This window comes from Manis javanica, chromosome 2, assembly GCF_040802235.1.
Source record: "Manis javanica isolate MJ-LG chromosome 2, MJ_LKY, whole genome shotgun sequence".
In the NCBI taxonomy this organism is placed as follows: Eukaryota; Metazoa; Chordata; class Mammalia; order Pholidota; family Manidae; genus Manis; species Manis javanica.
In genome coordinates this window covers 7,702,574-7,728,734 of record NC_133157.1, presented here as the reverse complement: position 1 = coordinate 7,728,734, position 26,161 = coordinate 7,702,574, and the positions used below count along the sequence as shown (strand labels likewise).

Here is a 26,161-nt window from a genome sequence, read left to right as displayed (position 1 = left end):
CAGAAATTGCTTTGTGAAACACCAAGTGCCATCCACATACTCGGGTGTCGTTCACAATCATTACTGTCGTCATAGTTTTTATTTGCCGGTTTGTAACAATGGTGCCCGCTTTATCCTTGTCAGACGGAGTTAGAAGCAAAAAGTGAAACCAAGCAGGAAAATTACTGGCTGATTCAGTACCAGAGGCTTTTGAACCAGAAGCCCTTGTCCTTGAAGCTGCAGGTGAGGCCTGGTGGTGCCCCCCCTGACAGGCAGTTTGGGGGGCCCTCCTTCCAGAGACCTAGGTGCTCGGTCCTGCCCTGTGGCTTGGTCTTTCCAGCTTAGCTCTGTTCCCATTTCTGGTGCTAGTGTACCAGGTCCTGGGATTGAGCCGAGTCATACAGAGCGCTCATTCTGGTGAGGGGTCAGCTGCGGGTCACTGCTGCATGGGGTGGGTGGGTGACAGAACTGTCCTCGAGCACCTGCTGTGGGCAGGACAAATGTGGTCCCTTTTCTCTCACACACACACCCCTTTTTTTATTTAAATAAAAACAGAGTCATTCTATACATACAAATTTGGCAAACTTTTTATGTTCATAATAGCAGTCGGTAGTTTTCCAGGTCTATACATACATACCCATTTCATTGTTTCCAGACAAGTGTATAATGTTTACTCTCTGGATGGACCCTCGTTCATTTAAACAGTCCCCTCTTGGTGGGTACTTAGTTGCTTCCCATTTTCATTACAAACAGAACGGCAGTGATCATCCTTTAGGTTTATCTGTATGTGTTACACATGCATTTTTGTAGGGAAAAATGCCAAGAATGTGTTACGTATTCAAATTGTGCTTGCTATTGTGAATAACGGGTCCTGCTGTCTTCCTGCTCGGGGCTCACGGGGGCTCTCGTGGGTCTGCTTGCAGGAGGAAGGTGTGGAGCACCAGCTGGCAGCCCTCCTGGTGGAGCTGGCAGCCGAGCACTACCTGCCAGTCTTCGCCCACCACCGCATCTCCCTGGACATGCTGAGCCGGATGAGCCCCAGGGACCTGGCCCAGGTGGGAAGAAGCAGACCCTCCGGGGAGGCTAGGGGAACGGGCGGACAGGCAAGGCCAAGGGTCAGCTCGTTGTTCATGTGGTTCTTGGTGAGGTTGGCCGTTATCAGACACCCCAGGGTGCCCTGCTCCCAGCAGCCCGAGCCCTAGCCCCAGCTGCCCCCAGCCACCCGGGTGTGCCCTCCACACTGTCTGGCTGAGAAAATCCAGGGATGTAGGTCTAGACTCCAGAGAAGTCCTTGAGGGCACCTGGTCCAGCCCCCACCTCGCTGAGCAGTTTTACAGATGCCATGATGGCAGCGCTGCCTGAGCCTGGCTACATTCTGGGTAGGAACTGAGCTCTGCACTGCATTGACTGATTTCCTCCTCAGAAGAGACAAACCGTGATGGCGGCTGGCATCTCTGTAGCGCTTGCAGAGCCGGGCGCCATCCGCCACACCCTTCACATACAAACTCATTGAATCCTCCCAACAACCCAGGCAGGCAGGTATCATCATTGTCCTCATTTTTCAGATGAGGAAACTGAGTCACAGCAAGGCAGCACCTTGCCCGAGATCGCCCAGCAGGGCCAGGACTGGAGCCCAAGCTGTCTGGGCTGGGGTCCAGCTGTTTAGCGCTCTCCTAGACTGCCTGTCCTTGGCAGATGCAGAAACAGGGGCTCAGAAGGCGGCCCAGCTCACCCGAACTCAGTGTGAACTCCCTGACCCCGTGAACTGTGACAGGATCCTGGCCTCCCAGATGTCAGCAGGGGCGGCATAGGTCACACAGGGGAAGCCGTCCACACAGGCCCCTCACAGGGAAAGCATGTGCTGCTCTACGGCGTTGCCAGTGTTGGTTTCCCAGTGGGCCCCAGTTTCTCTTCCTGCCATGCTGATTGTTGGGCTCTGGCCTAAAGAAGGATCCTCACAGCTATGGTGTTGTACTGCCTCACATTGACCCTGGGACCCAGGCCTCCGTGTTTCCAGCAGAAGGTGCCAGAAGCCTGAGATAGGGCAGTCCTGGTGGCTCCATGTTGCATAGGGTACCCTGCCCAGCCCAAGCCCTGACCTGCTCTTCCTTGGACTGCTGCAGGTAGGCGTCTCAGAAGCTGGCCTGCAGCACGAGATCCTACGCAGAGTCCAGGAGCTGCTGGATGCAGCCAGGATCCAGCCAGGTACCGTCACCAGGGCCTCTCCTCTAAGCAGAGGCCCCAGCCTTCCACGTGGGCTGTAGCCGGGGCAGTCACACGTTTCAGGATAATGAAGGGCCGGCTTAGCCCCTGGCCAGTTTAGTCCTTATGGTTCCCTCCTATAGGAAGAGGACTTAGAAATGGGAAAAACAGGCCACAAAAATGGGAAACAGTTTCTTCACAGCAGTGGTGGGGCCCTCCTGGCTCCCTGTCCCATAAACCCACCCTACAGACAGTGGGAACCACACAGCCAGGGTCCCTGGAATAGAGAAAAACAGCTGCACCCAGTACCTGCACATGCCCGGCACTGCCTGGAGCAGGCCTGTGTTTGGACAGGGCAGGTGTTTTTGATGGGTTGTAATGGGGTAAAGGCAGGTTGTAAAGGTGCCCCGCCCCAGGCTGGAGGCCCTGAGGTAGGTGCCATGGCTGAAGGAGAAGCAGGTGTGGGAGTCGGGGTCTCCTGTGGACTGACTGTGGTCCAAGTGCCAGGCATTTGCTGACAACCACTTCAGAAGTACCACATCATGTCACCTTCATTTCACAACCCCCTGAGGTGGGCATGTTGTTATCCTCATTTGAGAGGTGAGGAGACTGAGGCAGAGAGAGGTAACCTGTCTCCCATAATGTCAAACAGCTGGCGAATACCCGAAATACCAAACTTTACTGCCTTCTTCAGGAGGAGGCTGAGTGGGGGAGGCAGCCCGGGGCCTAGAACAAGGGTGGAGCGGCCACGGCGGGCGTGGGGCAGGGTCTGTTCAGGGCAGAGGCCAAAGATGGAGTGACTTGGGGGGTGAGAGGCGGGAGCAAGGCTGCCCAGCAGGGGGGGAGGCCCAGGCTCCCCCGGTGTGCGGGCTCTCAACAGTGCCGTGACGTCCACTGGCTCCGGCCTTCTAGCTGGTCTTACTCCGGGGATCTTGACTCAACCTAAGAAGTCATTAAACTTCCAGTGATGACTTTGATATAATACTAAGCAATGTGCAAAATAGATGCTTTCTTCCCTTCCAGATGTTCCCCCAGCACTGCCCCAACCAGGCTGGAGGCAGGATGAGTTTGGCATGAGGATTTGGTGTTTCCCCCACCTGGCTGGGCAGACACATCTCTCGAGCCCCTTCACTCTGAGCACCCTGGCATCTCCTATCACCCCTAGACCAGCCAGAGCCGCTCTTTGCCACTGGGGGACCTACGTCCATGTCTCGGCTGCTTAGGGCCTCCTGGCGGCGCCCACCCACAGGGAAGGCCCTGGTGGGGTGCCTCCTCCAAGTTCCAAAGGGACAGGAGATCCTCAGGCATTGCCTAACAATTCTCTGCTGTTCCAAAGCTGTGTTAACTAAATATGAAAGCCCCTTTACTGTGATGGTTTGGGGCACTGTGATACTGTTGTAATGGGCCTTTAAAAAAAAATATTAAGGTTATTCTGATTATAAAAAATACTATTTGTAATTGAAAATGTAGAATAAATGGAAAAACATGAGCCATGGTTGGGACGGGGCCAGGGATGGAGAAGGCTCAGAGATGCCGGTGCACATCATGATTGTCAGAGAACCTGCCTTTTGTGAGGGCCAACTCCGATATCCTGCTGCAGGCCGATTGGGGTGCAGGCAGGGGAGGCTGGCTCCAGGGCAGAGCAGTGGGCACACTAGGGCCTCTGTCAGGGGGGCTTCTCATTCTTCTGGCCCCTCCATCCTGTGTCCTGGGCCACCTGGTGGAAAAGCCCGGAGCGTGACTGGGTCGACCTCAGAGCTCCTTCCACGGGCTGCTGCACTGCGGCTCCACCACTAGATGGCGCTGTGGCCTTGGGAAAGTGGCTCTGCCCTCTGAGCCTTAGGTCTCTTGCCTCTGGGAAGTGACAAGCCCTGCTCCCAGGGTGGCTTTGAGGGACCCAGGGGGATGTCTGGGGGTAAGAGGACCCAACTCACCAGCGCTGTGGCCATCCTGTCCCAGCACTCCCACTTTATAGATGAGGGTGTGCAGTGAGGCTCAGAAATGAGAAGCTCCCCCCTGTTCTAAGAGTGGAGTGTCCTTACCCTGAGCTCACCATCCACTTGGGATAGGCAGTCAAGGGAGCCCCCTGGGGATTGAGATCCCTGGGGGATGCGCCCTGATTCAGCTTATCCCTCTGGTCCCCACAGAGCTGCTCAAACTACCCAAGAGAGAGGTCCTCGGGGCCCCGACGCCCCCTACTGCCCCCAAGGAGCTCCCTGAGTCAGTGAGGCCTTCCGCTCCCCCTGCAGAGCTGGACGTGCAGACCTCAGAATGTGTGGTGTGCCTGGAACGGGAGGTGAGTCTGGGTAGCGGGTCCAAATCCACCCCCAAGCCCCCTACCTGCCTGCAGCTCTCCAAGCCTCTCCAGGCTCGTGGATTATTTCTAAATGCTTTTTTCTAGTAATAGAAGTATACCGTATTCATTAGAAACTCTAGAAAATACAAGAAAGCAAAAAATACAGGAAACTAAAATGACCTATGATCCTATGATCCAGGTATAAGCAATGCTAGCATCATTTTCTGGGCCTTTTTTTTTTTTTCCCCAAAAGAGGGATTTCTCCCCTACTTAAATATGTTGAGGAGAATTTTCCAAGTCATTAAATATCCACGACACAATTGTCTCCAAAGAGGCTTTTTTAAACTAACAAAATTAACACTTATTTATATGCTTTGCTGTTTAATTTTTACAATAAAAATCCTCCCCTCCTTCTGCCACAAGATCCTGCTTAGAAAAGGCAAACACATTAGCGATTTGGTGCCATGGTCCCCCTGGACCTCGGGAATGCCGTGATATGCGGGGACCCAGTTACAAACACCCTTGCTTTGGGCCCCGTCGGTGGCCTCCAATTTCTTGTTGCAAACAGTGCTGTACCAAACAGCCTTGAAAGCACATTCCGTGGAGACTTCACAGGCAGAAATGCTGAGACAGAGCCCGGTACACATGCACAGCTTGGATCTGTCAGGCTGGAGTACCTTTCTGACCCGGGGCTAGGCACTGAAACGCCCAGCAGCCAGGCTGCTTAGATACGCTGTGACTCCCCTGTACAGCCATTAGACGGGCGTGAGGCATGTCCAGGGTGGGTGGGCACATGTATTTCTGGGGTGGCTGAATGTGGCATGTATTTGTATGATGACCCTGATTTTTTAGGTAAGGAACAACCAGGGGTCTGGGGGATTCAATGGCGCCATCCCCAGGGAACCAGGCAGGGGCAGGGCCCAGACACTCCCACTCTCCCTGCAGGCCCAGATGATCTTCCTCAACTGCGGCCACGTGTGTTGCTGCCAGGAGTGCTGCCAGCCACTCCGTACCTGCCCACTGTGCCGCCAGGAGATCGCCCAGTGCCTCCGGATCTACCACAGCAGTTGAGCCCTGGCTGCCAGCCCCAGGCCCAGACCACCTCTACCGCCTGGAGGCCCGGGTCTCCGGCTCACTGCCTGCTCTGGACAGACTAGTCCGGCCCCCTCCATCCTGGGCCCTTTCCCACCACGGCCTGGAAGGGCACCCCCTACCCTAGATCTCTAGGCACCTCTGGACCAGCAGGACAAGAACAGCTAGTGTTCCTGACTGATGACGTAGCTGGTCTAATACTGTGAAGGAAGAGAGAGGACCCCTTGGCACAACCACAGGATCTGGGGCATGCAGACGGCTGCCCTACCGTCTGAGTGCGGGACTGAGCATCCTGGCCAGCGTGCCTCTGGGGCACACAGGCAGTGCCATCCCACTCAGTGGAGTGGTAGGCATGCAGGAGGGCCCTAGCCAAGGGGTTGGGAAGCCATGGATGGAGCTTCTGGTCACAGCGGTGTGACCCACCACAGTGGGCTGTCCTCAGAGTGGCTGCTGTGTGTTAGGCCTTGTGCGTCCCTGCCTCCCTCTCTCCTGTTCCCCAGCACTCTGGGCCTCTCTGCTCTCCGGATCTGTACCTCCTCACCCCGTGCAGTTCACAGGCAGGCAATGAGCTTGGCAGCAGGGATGTCAATAAATTAACCTCAGCCTGCTTCTTCCAGGTCATCACTGGGTCCTGGCGGAGCCTGAGGGAGGGGACAAAATGAAGTCTGGGATGTAGCCAGGGAAGGGCTGCACCGCAGTCGGGAGAGATGAAGTGGAGGCATTCCTAGATGTGAAGTTCTCTAAGCCTCCCCGTGTTACAGGTGGAGAGATGGGGCATCAGAGGGGAAGGCACGGAGAGTCAGCCAGAGCAGTCCTGTGGCATGGGGCCTGCACTGTGCACTCCAGTATCATTACCCGGATGACGGAGCCAAAGCTGAGGAGCTGAATGCCTGGGCCTTGCACAGGCCCTGGCAATGCTGCATTTGGGGCACTTGACTCCTGAACCCGGGCAGTCGTGCAGGTTGCTGACTGCACAGTTCTAGGAGCCGTGTACCTTGTGCTTGCTGTACAGTTGCTCATCTGTTGTCCGTTTTTTGGCAGAAGGCAGAGGCCTAAGGCAGCTTTTCCTTTGGGCTAGAAGCAGGCCTGCTCGGGGTACCTGGGCTCGGCCTCCAGCTACCTCTCACCCTGGCCATCCCTCCAGTCGCCAATTTCCGCATCCTTCAGCAACAGACGTGACAGGTTGGTGGCCACCAGGGGGCACTGTGTGCTCACTCCATGTGCCTGGCTGGATGCAGAGGACAGGCCCCTGGTGGGCAGAGCCCCAGCTCCCCTGGGCCTCAGTTTCCCTACCTCATGTTTCTTCCTCACCGACCCTGTGTGCTGAAATGGGAGGTGAAGGCCCCCTGTGTGAGTCCTGCTTTCCAGGCAGGAGCTGGGGCCTCTTCTGTGTCGGTTCTTCCCCTGGCACCTCTGATGGTTCCCCTCTCCCACCCTCCAGGGTTCAGCTTGGCCAGGGAGGGAGACTGACTGGACAGCAGAGCTGTGTGCAGATCCCCTCGAGCCCTCCCAGGCCCCAGGCCCCAGGCCCCAGGGGGGAAGAATTCTGTAATCCCCTTTTATACCTGTGCCCGAGGACTTGTCAGGGGCAAAGGTCAGACTACAGCTGGATTCCTGCTCCAGCCCCAGCCCTGCTGTTGCTCAGCCCTTGTCCACAAGCCCCCTCAGCCACTGCCACAAAGGTGACTGGCTACCACCCTACCCTGTAGAGACATGTTTTTACCCTTGGAAGGGGCAACCCCTGCCCCTCAGCTATATGTGTGTTTTGGGGGGACACGCTATGCCCCATAGCCTCAGCCAAGATTTTCCACTTCCTGGGCCTCGGTTTACACCTTGGTGAAAGGGTGGTGACAACGGCTCCCACCTCCAGAGCTGCTGGTCCTGCCCGTGAGGCACTAGGCCCACAGTATCTAGTAAACACTGTCTTCGTGGCCCAGATCCACTGTGGGCACCCCAGGGCCAAGTGGCCTTAAAGCTGCTGTCATCCTGTCTGACTGGTCACCCGACGTGGCCCGAGGAGCACCCTGCAGACCTCGCTGAGGGTTCTACTGAGCTGCCATCAGCTGGTTACCCGTGTGCCCCACGGCCCCTCTCCTACGCTCAGCTTCCTCTGTGAAGTGGGGTAACGGAGGAGCTCTGGCCGTGCACCCCGAGGCACTCTGCCAAGGGACAGGATCAGAAGGCCAAGGTGCATGGTCATTCCTAGACCGGATCGCCCCCTGCTGGCACCACACACAGGCCACTAGCTTTAAATCATTTATTGATTAGTAGAAGCTTAAACTGTTTGCATAATCTTTTCAATACAATATCTGAGAAGGATGATTGGAAAACCCCAAAAGAAGGCACCAGAGGAGAGCATCTTAAGGTGGAATGTGTTGGTCAAGAGGTGAGTGAGGCGTTTGAGGTTGGGGCTGGGGGGCCTCGGAGGTCCCTGAGCACCAGCCCCAGCCACACATCCTGTGGGTCCGGGAGCCAGGCCCCAGGAAGGGGGTCGCGGGCTGAGGGGCGGTCTCGGTCCTGCTCGCCCTCCCCTCCAAGGGCCAGGAGAGGGGCACGGACTGGGGACTGCCTAGGCTTGACCCGCACCCCCAGGAATGAGAAGCCAAGGAAGGATGATGGGCCAGGCCCCCAAGTGACTCACAGTGACATCTGAAAAGGGGCCTAGAATTTTCAGGGTGAGGTGACAGTGAAGCAGTAGGGGCTAAGCCACAGTCAGATTCCACATCCTCAGGTGCCGTGAGAGGTGCCTGGGGTGCCCTGGCCCCTCTGCCCTTCGGGAGCTCTGCCCAGCCCGCTCAGGGGACAGCACGTACCTTGGACGTGGCCTGTAGAAGACAACCCTGCCTCTGATCCACGTGCCATGTCCACCCACACCCAGCCCCAGCCCAAAGCGAAATGGGCCCAACAGGCGGGGGAACAGAGGAGTCCCGGAGCCTGCTCCCGCTTCAGGCGGCCTGCCCTCCGCCACCCCAGCAGCACCGGCCCACGGGCTCCCCTGGGCCCACACCGCCCCACCTTGCCTTGGGACACCTCCTCTCCTCAGATCAGCACATTCTGGGCCTTCCTCGCGCACCCCAGGCCCACCGCCCCTCCTGGCCCTGCCCGGCTCCAGCCTGAAGGCCCCTGGAGCCCTCCTGGCGCCTCCCTCACCCACAGCAAGGAAAGCCAGGCCAGTGTCCCCCCCTCTGAGTCACCACAAACGCTGCCTTTACCTCCCTCTTTCCGAGAAGGATGGCGAGACCTGTGAGGGCAACAGGCCGTCATGGAAGGGCGGGAAAGGAGGATGCAGGGAGCCGGCCGCCCCCAGCCCCCAGCACAAGGAGGAAGCCTGAGATCATCCCACAGAAGAGAAAACGGAGCAACTGGGTGTGACCAAGCCCCAAAGTGACATAGGTGGGCCGCCTGCCCACGTCCACCTGAAAGCACAGAACCGCTGATCCCACCTGGAGCCGAGCCTGCCAGGGTCTTGGAAGGCATGGCCCGTGTGCTGTGTCCAACAGGAGCTCGGGGGTGACCAGCCTAGAACTCAGTCTGCACCCCTGTGCTGTCCTCGGTGGTGGTGTGGATGGGTGGGCGGCCACCGGGGCTGGACACCTGCTCCCCGGTCTCCTGGTCACTGGGCTTGGGAGACGCAAGGTCCACGGCCTTTCCAGGCGGGAGTTGCCGAGGGGGCGAGGCAGGCGGGGAAGAGGCCTCTGGGGCTGCCCCTGGCTGCGGGGTCTCCTGGGTAGGGGCCCCATTGAGCAGGGGGGCAACCGGTGGGGGGCTCTCAGCAGGCAGATCCTGGGCTGTCAGGCCACAGAGCTCAGAGACCCTGTCCGGGGACACAGGTGATGGCGGCTCGGGGACAGCCTCCAAAGGCAGCCCTGCGTCCTCGTCCCGGATCACGGACACCACCTGCTTGGCACGCCGTCGCCTTTCTGAGAGGGTAGCTGCTTCTGGGAGGGTGGGGCTGGGGCTGCCACTGTCCCCACTGCCACCGTACTCCTCGCCCCAGTCGATGGGTGTGCCCTCGGCCAGCAGGTGCAGGTTGGGGTCGCTGTTGTGCATGACCATGCTGTCCCGGTAGAGGTTGTGCTTCCTCTGCACAGCAGCCTCCTTCACGGCTGCAGGGCCGACGGGAAAGGGTCAGGACACCCCGCGCTGCCCAGACACCACCCACATCATCCCCGAGCCTCCCCACAGCCTGAGTGGGTGTCATGATTGTGACGAGACCAGGATGGGAAGGAGCAGAGCTGTGAGCCCGAGCTCATAACCACCCTGCCATCCCGTCACTCATCTGGCAACACTGGGGCTCAGCCCAGCCACAGGCCTAAGTCTTGGGCTTGTCCTGGCACCTTAGCTGACCCCACCACGGAAGACCTCAGTGGCCACGCCCCTCACCCCTGAAGCCCCACCCAGCACTGCAGCCAGCCCTCCAGGGGGCAGGGCCAGCGCGTACCCTGCAGGATGTCCTTCATGACCGTCTGCAGCACCACCTCCTCGTACGTGTTCTCCACCAGGATGAACCTGGCAAAGTCCTCGAAGATCAGCTCCTGGAACCGGGGCAGCTCCTGCAAGGCAGGGTGGGCACAGGGGCAGAGGGAGGGGTGGCCAGGCCAGTCAGGCCAAGAGAGGGTCTGTGTTCCGACCCCACCTGGGGCCTGTGGGGTAGAGGGCGGGCAGTCAAGGGGCTGGAGCAGGTTTGGGGGTGGTGGTGGGAGGGCAGGTGTGCTCACCGACTTGCAGGTGGGGGCCAGCTTCTTGAGCAGGAAGGGGATGGTGATCTGCAGCAGTGCCTCCCGGAAGAAGCGCTTCCGCACGGAGCTGCTGTCGTAGTCGTATTTCTGCCGGGGAAGAGGGGTAGGGGTCTCTAGGTCAGTGGGCTCCATCCGCCCCCAGCCAGAGCCTCAGTATCCTCATCTGTGCAAGGGGTCATCCCTCCCAGGGCACAGCCGGTCACCTTCAGCACCCGCTCCAGGATGCGCTGGATGGACTTGCAGAGCTCCTCCTTGGTGGGTCCCTTCCCCAGCTCCTGGTGCAGGAGGGTCTCGAAGGTGTACACAGCGTTGTCCATTTGCTGCAGGGCACACGAGAACCCCGGGGTGACCAGAGCCCCTCCTGTGTGCCTCTGAGGGGCTCCTAAGCCAGCCATCCTCAGCCTGCCAGGGAGGAGTGGGGCAGCTGTGTGCTGCCCCACTTGTCCACTCACGTCCTTACTGAGTGTCTACTGGGCACTGGCACAGTGCTGGCCACTGGGGCCAGTCCCTGCCTCAAGGAAACAGAGGTCCTGGGCCCTGCAGAAAGAGGCTTCCCGGAGGCAGGGGTCCCTAAGCTGAGACCAGAAAGTTGAGTCCAAATAAGCAGGTGAACAGAGGGACGGGACAGGTGTGCCCAGTAGACTGGACAGCAGGAGAGAACAGGCCAGGGGCTGAGCACCTGCAGTGGGCATGTGAGGAGGGCAGGGCCAGGGAGGAAGGCACAGGGCAGGCCTCTCCCAGGAGACAGGGACCTGTGGAAGGTGGGTGGGGTGTGCTGGGGCCGCGGCCTCGGACCCACCTCACGCATGTGGATCTGGGCTCGCTGCTTGAACACCGACGTGCTAGACACATCGAAACGCTGCTGCAGGCCGTCGAGCCGCAGCGGCTCCATCTTCTCGTAGCAGCTCTGCATCTTGAGGGGGTGGTACGCCAGCTGGGACAGCTTCTCCATGTACTGCAGGGAAGCGGGACATGCAGGGCCTGAGCTTGGGCTGCCTGCATGGCAAGGCCCTTGCCTTGCCTGGGCCCTTGGTGTGCGGGCCCTGAGGCTGGCCCTGGCACCGGGACGGCCACCTGGGGGTGGGGCCCATAGGTGAGCCCTGGAGGGCCCAGACAGGCAGGGTGAGGACCCGAAGGGAGGAGTGTGGTCCAGCAGCACAGACTCTGCCGGGAGGAAGGTCCTCGCCTCTTTGTGGGGCACTAGGTGACCTCGGGCAAGTCATCATCGTCTCCCCTTCCCCACCCTCAGAATCAGGAGGTGGGTTTTTGCCATCTCTCGGGTCTCTCTTGGTTCTCAAATTCAATGATTTTATTGTTTGTGGACTCCTCAGTTTGGGGTGCGGAAGAGGAGGCTAAGATCACAGGAGGTGTCCCACCTGCATGGACGACCTTGGGGGCTTCAGGCAGCCTAGCACCCCAGCGGGGGGTCTGGGAAGGACCTTAACCCCAAGGACCAGACAATGAGAAGGGGGAGAGAGGCTGCCTCCAGTTTTGGGGTACACGAAATGGCATGTTTGCATTTAATTCTGCCTCAGTAATCGTATCACTCATGCCTGACACTTGCCCTCCCCTCCTTCCCCTTCCCCCTCCCCATCCTCTTTCCCCCTTTCTCGGTTCAGTTCTTTTGGATTTTGGCAACCCGCTGGACTTAGAGGCTGCTGGCAGGGGATAATGGCTCCCCCTTCCACTAACAGGCAGGACAGCTGGCATCTTTGGCCTCATGCACTCAGCCCCCTGGTCTCCCAGAAGACCCTCTTTACAAGTTGTGCCCCAGAGAGGACTGGCCCACCCTGAGTCCCAGGGAGGGCCTGATGGGGACAGGCCAGACCCAAACCCAGGAGGCCCCTCCCCAGAGCCTGGCCTCACCTCGCCCAGCTTGTCAATGCCACCCTCATTGATGACATTCAGGTTCATGTCGGTGACCTCCTTGAAGAAGACGTCCCGCACCTCAGTGAAGCCCTGGCTGGTGGGCACCATCAGGGCCTCCAGGATGGACGGGATGTAGGGCTGGACGTGGTTCCGGACACACACCTCTGCCTTGGGGAGGATGAAGGCTGCACCCAGAGGGAGCTGGGTCAGCTGATGGCTCCCCCAGGAGCAGCTCCCAGCCATCCCAGCCCCCTGCGGCTACAGGCACGTGTCCTGTGATGTGTAAAGAAAACCCCTAGTAACATTAGCAAACTGAACAACTCTAGAGAAATAGCTGATAAAGATTATAAATCCATGCAACAAAAAGAACAGAATATTCTGAGATGAGACCCTGACAGTTCTGAAATGGTGGTTTCAGATAATTCAAGAAACCAAGGAAATTGCTGCACCCAAGGGGCCGGCGTTTTTTCCTGACTAGCTAGAGGTGGAGAAAATCCATCTTTGGGGGGCCTGCTCCTTTGTTACAAAACAAAACCACTTGAGTAGAATCAGTGAGCCTCTGGGTTCGCCGACACTGAGCCTGCTCCTGCGCCGGAAGAGTGTGGCCTGGCTCTGCCTAATGATGTGGAAGCTGCTTCCCTGTGGGCGGGGACCATCTCCAGGACATTTTGACCAAGGCATTCCTACCCAGGGGGTGTTCTGATGTCCCTCCCTCTCCTCTGCCCAGCTAATATTGTTTGTGACACAAAATAAATGCCAACTCTCAGTGTCCTATCCAGCTCACAATGCACACAGCCAGCAGAGAGTAGCCCTCAGGTGACTGACAGCCAGTGCAGCGGCACGCACCAGTGTGCTGGGGGTGCCGGGGACAGACAGGGTCCCAGCTGGCTGGGAACAGAAAGGAGCGTCACCTGACCCAGGAAAGTCGGACTAGCTGAAAGCAAATCATCACAGAGCAAAACTGGTGCCCACTGACACCCATGGCAAAATCTGATTGCAAAAGCCTTGAACTTCCTTGACAAAATTTAAATCTCCAAGATGTGGGTTTGTAGAAATAACAGCCACAGAACCACTCACAAGGGTTAGAAGAACAATGGCTCAGATTTGATTGCAGGTTTTGAAAACAGTAATCGAGTCTTTTCTGTGAAACATACATGGATCCATGAAATAGATGGGCATCCCTCAGCCCCTGGAGGGCACATGGTCCCAGCACCAACCAGCAGAGCACGAGGCCTGCCTACCTCGGATCTTGCTGGCTAGGTGCTCCTTCGAGGTGATGATCTGGTCCATGTCGGTGCGGATGACTGCCTCCATGGCCGGCCGGGCCAGCTGCAGCTTAGACAGCACTGCCTCAAAGCGCGCCCTGGCCTGCTCGTACACCATGCGGTACACGGCATCCAAGATCTGGAGGCAAAGGTGCGACGTCAGTGCCAGGCTGGCGGGGCCAGGCAGCTGCGGGCTTCGCTCCCACTCCCCAGCCTGGCCTGCCCACCTGCAGCCACTGCCGCTGCCGTTCCTGCGGCTTCCCCTTCAGCCGGGGGGCGAGCTCTGCCTTCAGCTCAGGGCCCAGCTCCTCCATCACCAGGTTGCTCAGGATCTAGGACCAGGAGGCATAAGACGGGGCAGGGGTCAGAACAAGTTAAGGTGGCAGGTTCCTCTCCACACCCTGGCAAGCCCCCACATCCTCCGGGCTTGGCCTCGGCTCCATGACTCCACTGCCGTCCCTCCTGGGCATGATTCCCGCAGGTCCCGGCTCATCTGCCTGAGCGCCCTGCAGGATCCCCAGGCTCAGGGGTCCCTCCTCAGTGCCTCTGCACAGGTGGGCTCCCTATCAGGAATACCACAGCCCCCACCCCCTTGCTTGCGCATGAAGTGTGTGTTTGTCAAAGGCCTGATTCTCCTGCTAGACGAGAGCCCCAGGGGCCAGGGCTGCATCCTTCCTGTTCACAGCAGCACCCTGGCACCTGATTGATGGCTGGCACTCAGTAAACAAACTAACTAACAAGGATCTCCACCTGCGTGACCCACCTCAGCTTCTACCTGCCCAGGCTGAGCTTGTCATCTAACCCCGGAGCACGCTGGGGCCCAGTCTCTGTGCCCAGCCCCACCCCCTAGCTCCTGGGAGAGTTCCTCAGTCTCCCTGCCGGGCCTCCTGGCCTCACCTGCACCTCATTCCCACACAGCATCTCCCAGGTGCCGTACAACTCCTTCGACTGGCGGTACATGCGGATGGCATCTGTGAATGCGGGACCCTCTACTTTGGAGTCCTCAGGGATCCCTGCTCAGGAGAGGGAAGGAGAGAGGAGGTCAGTGAGATGGCCTGGTGGCCTCCACCAAGACCAAAAGACTGACTGCCTGTGTGCACCCCACCTGCGCCCTCCCAGGGCCCTTCCCTCACAGCGGCTGTGGCTGTCATAGCTGCAGTGACGGAACAGTGACAACCCACCACCCAAGCAGCGAGGCAGTCCTCCTCCTCAAGCCCTCCCAGCCACCAGTTCTACTCTGCAGATGAGCAGACAGGCTCTGAGGTCAGCCCACTGGCTGAGGGTCCCAGAGCATGAACTGGCACAGCCAGGACTACAGGCCACCCCCCACCCACCCCCGTGCGGCCCAGCATGGTGGAAAGCCTCCCTCCGCCCTGCTCCCTCCCTCCCCATCTCTGTAGGGGCCTGCAAACTGGCCCTTCAAAGGCCAGACAGCGAGTACTTTCAGCTTTGCAGGCCAGACAATCTCTGTGACAGCTCTCGACTGCAGGCGCAGCGGGAAGGCAGCCACAGACAATCTGGGAACCAAACGCCAGTAAAAACTGATTTATAAGAGTAGGCAATGGGCCAAATTCTGGGCCGTGGGCCATGGTTTGCCAAGCCTAATTCCAGGTCATTGAATGCTAAGCACGCAGGGCCCGCAGGGTGGGACCAGCATGAATGGCACAGCCCTGCATCTTTACTGGTAACGGCAGCGACAAACTGCTCCTGCTGCCCGGCGGGCAGGTCCTGGGTCTGCCTGGCTCACCACTGTGTGTCCAGGTGGGACTAGAAAACACCATTTCTGTAGTTTTGTTACGGGTGGTGGTGGTGGTGGCCCCGAGGAGCCTGCCCACCTCCCCCACGCTGGCGAGGCAGGTCAGCGAACAAGGCGCGGCCCTCCACAAGGGTGCTGAGGAGGCAAGCTGCAGGAAGTTGCAAAATCCCACTTGGGGAGGAACATGGTTAAACACCTAAGCCAGGCAGCGGGCGGCAATGCTGGCTGCGTGCCTCTGACCACTGTGTCCCCAGAGCCGGGGGAAGGGGAAACAGCAGCCTGCGCCTCCAAAACCCCAGCTCCCACTGTGATGACTACAGGCTGAATCACCCCACAGAGGAAAAGCCCCTCTCTGGTGTGCGGAGGCCCTCCCACATCCGGCTGACTGGGGAATCACTGCCTATCAAGAGCTGGAAGGGAGCTCCGTGATGGGGAAATTGAGGCCAAGCCCCCATCCCTGTCGCGGCAGCTCTCTGGACTGGCATGAGGGCCTGAGAGGTTCTCACTCCTGCTTTTCAGGGACCTGAGATCAAGTAGTGGTGACCAGAGCACAGCAAAGGTATTATAGCTGGCGCCACACACAGCCCCAGGGGGAAGCCCACCTGGGCCGTGGCAGGAACCCCCTTAGACTCTCAGAAGGGACATGGCCTCCCAAACACCAGGTTTTGCCTGGAAAATCCAGGCTGGGCATTACATGCAACCTCTCTCACATCAGGGCAGTTACACTCTGCAGCCAGCAAGCCGGGTGTGCGGGGCAGGGGGCTGGGCAGCAGGGAGAGAGCTGTCCACCTCCTAGCCCTGGCTCTGGCCAGCCAGATGTGCAGCCTCAGACCCTTAGCACATCTCTGTTCGCAACATGCCGACGCCGAGGTACTGAGTTTTACAAAGTGAGGGTGGCCCATCCTGAGTGTGTGTCCTGAGCAGGGATGTCAGGGGCTGGATTATACGCCCCCTCCAATGTGGGTGTCCAAGTCCTAACCCCCAGTATCTCAGAATGTGAACGTATTTGGAGACAAGGACTTAAAGAGGTAATCAAGCTAAAATTAGGGGATTAGGCTGGCCCTGATCCAATATGACCCCTGTCCTTACAAGAAGGGGAAATTGGGACAGAAAATGTGCGCAGAGGGGGAGAAGGCAACCATCTGCAAGTCAGAGAGAGAGACCTCAGGGGAAAACAGACCTGCCGACACCTGGGTCTTGGACTTTAAACCTCCAGAACTGTAAGAAATAACTTTCTGTTGTTGAAGCCTCCTGGTCTCTGGTTCTTCATTAAGGCAGAACGAACAGACCGAGACACTGGCCCTGGGCTGAGACCCCTCAAAACAGTCCTGAAAGGTATAGCTCTTCTCAGCCCCACTTTCCCTGATGAGAAAACGGGCTCAGAGAGGCAGTTACTGACTTGAGGACAACAGCTAGGGAACTGCAGACCCAGGGGGAGCCGACTGCAGCCGGACCTGGCGACTTCCTGCCTGTGGGGTCCCCGGGTTGGGCTAAGAAAGGAAGCTGCATTCCTCAGTCCTGGGCAGCAGGCAGAGGGGGGCAGCGGCCAGACAGGAAGAGGCCTTGACCTCTGCGCCCAGGCCCACCCGAGGGCTCAGCCCAGTGCCCTGGCCTGCCCCTTGCCACCCCCAGCTGCTCCAGGAATGCAGGATGTGAGAGGGGCCCTGGGAAGAGCTGGCGTCCACCCAGCCAGGCCTTCTTCCCCAGCCACCCCCCACTTCCTGGCTGCCCCTGAAGTGAGCAATTCCAGGCTCCACAAATTCCAGGCCCAGCCGCTGAGCTGGAGGGAGCAGAGAACTTTCCCACAGTCCTCAGGGAGGAGGAAAGACTCATCTAAAACCAGCCTTGTCAGCTCGGAAAACCTTCCTTCCACAGGACACCCCATCTTTCCCTGCCCCGCCCCCTCCCAGCAGCCCTCCCTGGCCTCCCCTCCTGTCCACAGTGCCCACACCCGGAGCTCCCATTAGCGTCCCAGCCGAGCACACACTATGTGCCAGGCATGGGGCCAAGAGGTTTTTTGCCAGCAATTTACTCCCCCAGTAACCCCACAAAGCTTGAGTTTATTACCATTGTCACTGTGCACACAGGGAACTGAATGGCGGCTCTCCCCCTCCTTGTCCTGTCCCCACCCCACCGGCCTGGGGTCACCCCACCAGGTCAGCCATTTAGCCCTGGAAACCTGGAGAGGGTGGGGCTGGGCCAGGCAGGGTAGGAGGATGGGAGGAGAAGGGAGGGCGCCCCAGGCCAGGCTGCCAGTGCCCAGGTCACCTCCACCCAGTCCTGGCCTCACGGCCCCCAGAGATCTGGGAACAGGCGGCCCTTTGTGGGCGGCAGGGCCTGGCCCAGGTGGTAGGGGTCAGTCTGAGTGAAGACCGGGTTCCTCCCAGCTGGCACATCCCAGACAGGGCACAGGCAGCGGAGGTGAGTGGAGAGGTCGGGTGAGCCCAGAGCGACCCAGGCTCCAGGCAGGGGCCCCACACAGTCTGCCCACCACCTCAGGGAGTTACGCCCGAGGCGCATGGGTGGGAGGCAGATGGCGCTGCCTCCCTCTGCCCCCAAGGCCATATCACCAGAAAGGAAATTTAGGCCAGGATGGGGTATTTCTTCAAGGGCAGAAAGCCCCTCAGTGGCCCCCCCTCCCCTCAGAGATAAGCAGGAGCCTTTTTGATCAAACTCATTATAGTCCTACTAGGTCCTCCTGACCTGACCCAGTGCGGCCCCCAGGTCGCAAGCCCCATCAGGCCTGGGGCAGGTCCTCCTCTAAGCTGCTCCTGCATGAGGCCTCCCCAGGCTCGCTGCTGTGTCTGCACACACTCCTCCCTCTGCTCCAGGACTGCTCACACTTCAGGTCTCAGCTGAACCTGGGCCCCTCAAGGGAGCCGCCCCGCCCACCACACACCCCCCATCAAAGCGCCGAGGTGGCTGCTGCCCAGCACAGCTGTGACTCATCCCCTGCTGTCCTCATCTGTGTAACATCTGTCTCCCCCACCAGACTGCCTGCAGCCCAGGGGCAGGGGCCATGTCTACTTCTTGCAGATTCCTCAGTGCCCAGGCACTAAGAATGTTTGTTGAATAAATGAGTGAGCTACAGCGACCTAACTTTACCAGTGAGAACACTGGGATCCTGAAGGAGGAAGTTAACTCCCAGACTACCCTGCAGGTCGGTGCCTTCACCAAGCATTGAGCAGACTCTCCCTGTGAGCCCCATAAACCCCTAACGCACAGAAGGGATTACTATCCCCATTTCACAGAGGCTCCAAGAATTGACTTGGTCTCCTAGGGTCATGTTACCAGAAACAGAATCAGGATTGTGACTCTATGACCTAGGGTCCGAAGGCTCAACAATCACATCCCACCGAGAACAACTGCCCAGACTTTTTCAAAGCCACAGAGAACCATTTTCATCAAGGAAGAAGGTTAAGGTGCCACAGGACTGGTTTCCTACAACCTCAGCAGGAAAATCAGAAGAGCTCCAAGAGCAGGGTTGCTACACCGAGCTCAGCCTCTAGGTGTCACCATTCAGCACATAACCCAGGTAGTTGCCCTTCCCCCGGACCTGCAGGCTGCTCACCATTGTTGCAGTGCCGGATGCAGTCCTGCAGCACAGCCTGCCACTTGTCCTGCTCAGCTTCTGTCATCAGGCAAAAGTAGTAGTGACGTGCAGAAGGATGCCAGAGGATGATGGGGAACTGCGTGGGGCACTTGAGGATGGGGGCGGTGCCCGACTTCGAGGTGGTCCCTGTGAAGACAGTACTACACTGAGCCCTCAGCCCCACTGCAGCACAGGCTCGAGCCTGGGGAGGGTTGGCCTGTCCTGGGGTGACCAGGGAGTCAGTGGGGAGGCAGCATCCTCCTTTCTTGCTGTGTCCTCCACAGCTTGGCCTAAGGGACCTCAGAATTCCCTGGCATCTGTTTAGACCCATTTCTTAGAGTTGGTAACATAGTCGCATCTACCTCCCTCTTGGGGAAGGTTCTAAACTCTGTGCATGAGACAAAAATAACACAGGGTCAGAGACCTTGAGTCCAAACACAGAGCACTACCTTCTTTTCCTTTCAAACTCCAGCTGTGGGAGCCACAGTGTGGCTGAGGTGTCCAAGGGGAAAGGGAAGCATGGGAGTGGGGGGTATAGAAAATAATACAAGGGGATTTTTTTCTGTTTTGGCCACGTGGAATTCGAGATCCAGAAAAATAGGTCCTGGGCTGCAACGCCACCAGTGTTGTTAATAATGTGACCATGACCGAGCTTCTCTGCATGCTGGCCCTGCCCCCCTGCGCTGGGCCGGGGCACACAGCAGCACCTCGTGGGGTCTACCCAACACCTGACGTCGGTCTGCAGTGCCGGGTTGCCAGGGAAGACACAGCAAAAACAAAGCCAGAGTCAGGGCGGGAGCGGAGGAAGGCGGGACTCTGGCTAAGCCCTCAATCACATGGGACGCTTTCCTCCCCAGTCCCACGAGGGAGCAGATGCTGCATCTGCCCCAAGCCTGCAGTTTCTCTGGGATCATCTGAGAGGCAGATGCGTTCCGGTAAGGCCCCTGAGAGTCTCTGACAGGGTGGGGTAGAAACAGGATGCCTAGAATAACTCTATTATTCTTCTAGATAATAATAATGTTGTCATTATTATTGACAGTATTGACTCAGCAGTTACCAAAGCAGGGGCCTGGTGGCCGTCTTCTCCAGAGCCCCCCGAGGACTCGGGAAGGCGAGAAGGGCAGAGAGCGAGGTGTCCGTTGCATGGCCGTGGTCAGAGGCTCAGGAAGCAGGCCCTCAGGCGGGAGCCCACACTGGCCCAGCCCCAATTCACTGCGTTGGCCTCAGGCAAACCCCCCTCCAGCCTCCCCTTTGAAGGCGCAGGCACCTGCCACAGGCTCTTGGCCCAGCTGCTCTTTTGGCAAATATGGAGCCTGAAGCTCTGGAATCAGAGCCACCCTCTCCCTTGGCCAAATCCCAGGCCTACACAGGGCATTTGGGCCTGGGATGGGTGGTTCTTTACCTGGTAAGGAGTTGCCAACGAGCTCCAGGTACCGATCCACAGAGGTGAGGATTTTGTAGCCTGCACTGTTGATGACAGCTCGGGGTGGGACCTGCCGCTCATAGGCCTGGGGAGGGGAAAAGAGAGATGGTCCCTGGGGGTTAAGGGCGCAGCCCATCCCTAATCCCACCTAAACTCTGGCTTCAGGGCCCTCTCATTGCCTCGCCCAGGGCGGGCAGGAGGAGAGAAGGAGAGAGGGGAGAGGAGCCTGGCCATCAGAGTCCAGACAGCTGGGGACATGGTACAGTGACTGGGATCCAGGTTTGGGGCTCAAATCCTGGCACCCCGGGTATTGTCTGCGTGATGCTGAGATCAAGTTCCTTCACCTACTATGCTTTACATTCCTCATCTATAAAACCAGGGAAGTGAGAGTTGGGAGCTCACGGGGCTGGGGGAGGGCTGAGAAAATCCCCGTGAAATGATCGGCCTCAGGTGCCTCCCCGAGGGCCACTATTACCATCATCACTCCTGCTGCCTCTGTTATCAGCAGCTGCCACTAACTGAGTGTTCATCACATACCACAGCATCCCCACAATCCAGGAGTAGGTGGGTACCATGATGAGCCTTAAGTTCACACAGCTGGTAAGTAGCTGACCTGGGATATGAACCTGGTCTGTCAGCCTCCAAAGCCCGAGTCTTTGACTATTACCCTGAGCGGTTCACCAGCTTCCCAGGTTCTGAGCACCAAGCACATTCCCTTTGGAGGAGCATTAGGTCCCGACACCCCTTTCTTAGGCCGGGGCAGAGGAAAGCAGTTCTGAAGTAATAGTTCATACAGCAGGGCTGCTATGCTATACCTGCCCACTAGGTGTCGCCACGCAACACATTTCTTGAGAGCGGCTCAGCACCTCTAGGGCAGTGGTTCCCAGGGTGGTCCATGCCCTTCAGCTGCCTCAACATTACCCTAGAACTGGCTAGAAATCCAAATTCTCGGCCCCACTCCAGAGGGCTTAGCAACCTGTTTTCTTACAAGCCCTCCAGGTGATTTTGATGCATGCTATCATTTTAAGAACCACTGCCCTGGGGCATCAGATTGTCCCTGACTGTTGATGTTACTCTAACACCGATCTGCCTTGAAGCAAAGGGCCCTCACTCAGGCCTGTCCCTGTGGCAGCTCTGGAGAATATTTAGTAGAAGAAATTGGGTCTGTGCTTCAGCAGGGTGGGTTTTCCCCAAGGGTTCAAAGCAGAGATAAACCAAGCTGGTTACAGGGCAGGGCCAGAGGGAAAGGTGACCCCCAGAGGGCTGGGGGCCTAGATGGACGAAGCACCATTTGGAGAGGAGCACAGCAGAGCAAGCAGGTCTGGGGAGGAGGGAAGGGTGCTTGGGCTCTGTTTCGGCTCCTGGGACAGCCCACACAGCAGGCAGGGGGTGGGGTCTGCAGTCCCGGATTTGGGGTGGGGCGCCGGCAGTGACAGGAGAGCAGGGAGGGGAGCTGCGGAGAAGGGGAAGCTGGCCTGGCTGGGCCCACCGGATTTTCTGGGGGCTCAGTGCGGGCCACCTGCCCCTGGATGGGGTGGGCTCACCACTTTGTTCTCGTAGAGCACCAGCCCATAGTTGTGGGGCACGAGGCTGAAGCGGTTCCTCCACTTTTTGTTGTCCTCCTGGTACTGGAAGAGGTTCCCCGAGAAGATGATGCGCTCATCCAGCGGCACCTGGGGAGGGCCGGGTGGGAGTGAGGCCCCAGAGGGTGACCGTCCTTCAGGGGCACATCCTCCATCCTGGTCCCACCAAGTCCTCCTCACAGAGGCCTCTGGGACAGGGCTGCGTCTCACCCATTTGGCGGGAGAGGAAAGTGAGGCTCAGGGCAGTGAAGGGGCTCCCCCAGGGCCCAGGCCCAGCCGTGGTGATGCCAGGACTTGAACCCAAGCCAGGAACCCCCGTCGGGGCCCAGCCAGGACCGAGGTCTCCCACTGCCCCATCCCTCGGCAGGCACTGCTACCTCGGGACAGGTTTCTGGAGCCCACGGCAGGCTTCTCCGCCACCTGGTGTGAGTGCAGGGTAGTCACACCAGCCAGAGGGGACACACCCCAGGCCAGGACAGTGAAGGTGGTTGCACAGAGCCTCCCCAGCTCTGACAGCTGATGACATGGCCTCCGTGAGTCAGGATGGGGGTGGAGGGGACCTCAGTCTGGAGGGTTCAGTGTTTGACCAACGTCCTGGCAGCCTGGTGACCAGTTTAGTTTGGGCAGCAGAAACGCCCAGGCCTTCCTGCAAAGCCCTGGCTTAGACTCCATCTCTGACTCCTCAGTGGGACTCCGGGCCTGAGTCACATCACCACATCACCTCTCCAAGCTCAGTTTCCTCAGCTGTAAAACGGAGACGGGGACAGGACTGACGTCGACTGTATCTCGAGGTTTCCATAGGATGACACATGTAAGCACACACAGGCCGGCAGCACCTGGCAGGCAGGGCATCCGGCCACAGTATTTGGGAGCTGCCAGGACCACGATTCGGATACCCGATCTTCCAGTCCCCCAGCTCCTTGCACTGGCTCATTTGGGGGGCGAGAGGGGGTGGCCATCCCTGAGGGAGCACTGTCTGCGCAGACCAGCACTGGGCAGCTTCAGGAGAGGAGGCACACGAGTCAAGGGTGCAGGCTCACCCCTGAATGGAAGAAGCCCCCCGAGTCCAAGGCAGCTTCTCTCTGCTCTGCAATACATGTGAGGCCTTTTGCAAAAAGAAACATGTATGTCACGCAGTAATGGGAGAAATGTTATTTTACTGGTGCCTGTCCATCCTCTGCCTCCGTGTCTGCCCCTGCAGCTGGAGTCAGCGGGGAGCAGCCCCCCCCAGCCCCCTGTGCCCAGACTCCCACGTGGCCCCCCTCCCCAGCACCTCCCTGCCACTCTTCAAGGGGAAATGCCAAAATCCTCTTGGAAAATGAGGGCCCATTGTACTCGAACAATAGGACCCGCAGACTGCTTCCTACCCAGGGATAAAAATAATTACAGGAAAAGAATATGGTCCCCCTACCACGACTCCCCACGGCCCCCACACACAGTGGGCTTTGCCCAAGTCACGAAGCTGCTCCATGGTCTATATTTAGGGCACAGACGACTGTCAACCCAGCTCTCAAATCCCTACTTTTCTAGAAAGAACAAGCAGATAAGAGTTCCTCTGACACGGCGGTGAGACCCTCACTGCCCTCGGGCCTCTGGTTTCCCTCGGCTTAGGCCACGCTCCCGGGACGCAGGGGGCAGTAGGAAGCTGCGGCTAAAGGCTGTTTGCTGTCTGTCTCCTCAAGTGTCTGAGGGCCAGGAGGGCACACGGCCCAGCACCTGCCCTGACACAGCGTGTGTCCCGAATGGGGGCCTGTCTTCTCTTAGGGTCCCCTTAGTCTCGTCAACAGTCTCTACTCCCTCACCCAACAAATGTTTACTGGGCGAACATAAGTCTACTACTAGTAACGGGATCCCGACAAGGTGGGGGATGGCAACAGTGTCAGCCAGAATCCTGAGCACCCCCTGCTCCAGGCCTCCAGCCGGCTCGAACCTTGAATCCTCACAACCCACTCAAGCAGGAGGGGGTCTCATCCATTTGACAGATGAGTAAACTGAGGTGAGGTAATTTGCTCATGGGCACAAAGCCTATAAGAGGAAGAGCTGGACTTGAACTCAGGCCTGCCGATGGTGGGGTGGAGCTGGAGGGCATCACCCATGGTGAATGGAGGAGCCTGGGCCTGGGTGGGGTCCTTCCAGACCATCAGGGTGACCGTGGTAAACCAGGATTGAAGTGGCCACGTGGCAGGCATCAGTGTCTATCCTGACCTGGCTCAGGACCTCTCACCTTACGCCAAAGCAGCTGGGCCTGTGGCAGCCCTGTGCCCTCAACCTCATGGCGCATGCTGTTGAAGAGGGCGACACCATACTGGTCCTCATAAAAACGGAGGAACTCCGTCAGGATCTTCCCGGTTTTCTCTGAAAAGGAAGGACAAACAGGACCATGAGTTCATCGTGGTTACTGGCGTGCAGCAGCCCCGCCCTGGGGAAGGGGGTCAGCAAAGCCCCAAATTCCTGCTTGTACAACTGCTCACACAACTACTATGGGTCCATCCACATCGCGTTTCTGGCCAGAGTTGTGCGTTTCCTGCACACAATGGGTGAACCTCCGGACAGGAAAATGGGCAACGAGCGTAGATAGAGCAATCACCAAAGAGAAAACACAAGAAACTAATAGGCGAACGAAAAGATGCCTCCCAGTCACCCAGTAAATGCCAACAGAAAGTATTCTGTTTTCCTGTCAGACTGGGCAGAATGTGGAGAAACAGCACCTTAACCCAGGGCCAGGGGTTGGAAATTGGAAAGGCCTTTTTGGTGGGTAACTGGCAGCCACACCCACAATTTTAAGGGAGCGTGCAGGACCCTCTGATGCCACACTTCCGCCTCTAGGAATCTCCCCATAGAACAATGCACACGAGAACGACAGGCACAGATGTGCCAGGCAATCACCAGAAAAGAGCCAAGTGCGTGCAAGGAGCATGCGTTGCTACAGAACAGTTCACTGCGGGCCCGTGAGATGCACAGGTCTATGTACCGACAGAGGGAAGGTCTCCTCTGTCACATAAAGAAGAGACCTGCAGAATGACATGTTGAATATCATTACATTTACAATCATTCCTGGGTGCAGATACACTACTTATGCTTGGAAAGGTCCAGAAGGCAGTGCTCCAGATGGCTCAGGGTGGGACCTCTGGGTATGGCAATACAGAGGGCAGAGTGAATTTCATTTTTGCCTTATTCACTTTCATAGCATTTGAATTATTTTACAAGCATGATTCCTTTCACAGTAAAAAATGAACATTCCAAAATTAACTTATCTACCCAGTTAACAACTTGCTTTCACTGGCCACTGGCTTCCCTCTTCTGCTGAACCAGTTTCTGACCAGCGAGGGTGAGTTCTGTGGCCTCCAGGGCAGGCCCAGCACACGACAGATGCTCAGTATTTGCACTGCCTGGGCATCTCTATTTACAGATGAAAAAACTGAGATATTTTTCAGGAGAGGGTTGTGACGGTGACAAGAGGGCCCTCTCCTTGGGAGACTTCCTGTCCGGAAACACTGCAGCTCCAGTCCCAGCCCGGGGGTTGTTCTGGCTCACCGGGCAGCTCACCTCTCCAGGCCTCAGTTTCCCCTACACACTGAGAAGATTTCAATTTCAAACTCCTCGGATATCCTGCCTCCTCCGACAGGTTCAAAGACCTGGTCTATCCTCACAGGAGAAAGGGCTGATGTGACAGCATCCCTCCCAGGCCTGGTCTCCAGGTACTAAGAGCACCCAGCTAGGATAGCATTTCATTTAATCCTCCCAATAACTGTGAGATAAGGCTGGTATTATCCCGGTTTTAAGGAAGAGGAAACTGAGACCCAGAGAGGTTAAGTCACTGACACAAGGTCACACAGCTTGAGAGCAGTGGAGCTTGGATGCAGTCCTGGGGGCCAGCCAGGAGGTGGTGGCTGGGGAGGTGGGAGGAAAGCATGTGCCACATCCCACACCCAGGGTCTCAAGCAGCCCCACTCCCTCCAGCGGCACCGCAGCCCAAGCACCCCTCTACAGACTGTGCCCCACTTTCCTGAAGTGAGGTCAAGTCTGTCCTCCAGATTCCAACCTGGGGGGAGGAAGGGGAGAACAAACGGGGACTTTGCTTTGAATGCCTATTTTTTAAAAACCGTAAACAACCAGAACTCTCTCAAAGACCACAGGAAGTGTTTTGAAAAATGAGGCAGGTTCGGGGAGAGATGGGATAATGAATCAGGGCAAAACAGAGAAAACAGGATCAAAGGGGACAAAAATATTGACAAATCATGTCATCGTCATAATAGCATTAACCTGAGCCAGTGGGTGGGCAAGTTTTACATGCATGATGCCTAAGAATCTTCATGAACACCCTTGGGGGGGCAGCTGTGCTGTTTTCCCAGTTTAGGGATGAGG

General features: G+C 57.8%; 2 protein-coding genes across 10 annotated transcripts in view; one reads left to right on the top strand and one right to left on the bottom strand.

Annotated features, from left to right (window-relative positions):
* The window catches only part of LRSAM1 (leucine rich repeat and sterile alpha motif containing 1), a 37,113-nt gene extending 30,936 nt beyond the window's left edge, over positions 1-6,177 (top strand). For all 7 annotated transcript variants that reach the window (XM_017644332.3, XM_037008123.2, XM_037008124.2 and 4 more), the window contains 5 exons: positions 124-222; positions 903-1,034; positions 2,103-2,184; positions 4,329-4,477; positions 5,423-6,177. In XM_017644332.3, coding sequence (XP_017499821.3) covers positions 124-222; positions 903-1,034; positions 2,103-2,184; positions 4,329-4,477; positions 5,423-5,548 — 588 coding nt within the window. In that variant the 3' untranslated portion in view covers positions 5,549-6,177. The remainder of the gene's footprint in view (positions 1-123; positions 223-902; positions 1,035-2,102; positions 2,185-4,328; positions 4,478-5,422) is intronic.
* A 1,635-nt stretch (positions 6,178-7,812) lies between these two features.
* The window catches only part of NIBAN2 (niban apoptosis regulator 2), a 45,518-nt gene continuing 27,169 nt past the window's right edge, over positions 7,813-26,161 (bottom strand). For all 3 annotated transcript variants that reach the window (XM_017644329.3, XM_073224182.1, XM_073224185.1), the window contains exons 2-14: positions 24,021-24,151; positions 21,758-21,886; positions 20,193-20,298; positions 18,770-18,937; positions 14,340-14,455; positions 13,670-13,774; positions 13,419-13,581; positions 12,175-12,362; positions 11,108-11,263; positions 10,512-10,628; positions 10,288-10,395; positions 10,011-10,122; positions 7,813-9,675 (exon numbers count right to left, since the gene is read on the bottom strand). In XM_017644329.3, coding sequence (XP_017499818.3) covers positions 9,089-9,675; positions 10,011-10,122; positions 10,288-10,395; positions 10,512-10,628; positions 11,108-11,263; positions 12,175-12,362; positions 13,419-13,581; positions 13,670-13,774; positions 14,340-14,455; positions 18,770-18,937; positions 20,193-20,298; positions 21,758-21,886; positions 24,021-24,151 — 2,186 coding nt within the window. In that variant the 3' untranslated portion in view covers positions 7,813-9,088. The remainder of the gene's footprint in view (positions 9,676-10,010; positions 10,123-10,287; positions 10,396-10,511; positions 10,629-11,107; positions 11,264-12,174; positions 12,363-13,418; positions 13,582-13,669; positions 13,775-14,339; positions 14,456-18,769; positions 18,938-20,192; positions 20,299-21,757; positions 21,887-24,020; positions 24,152-26,161) is intronic.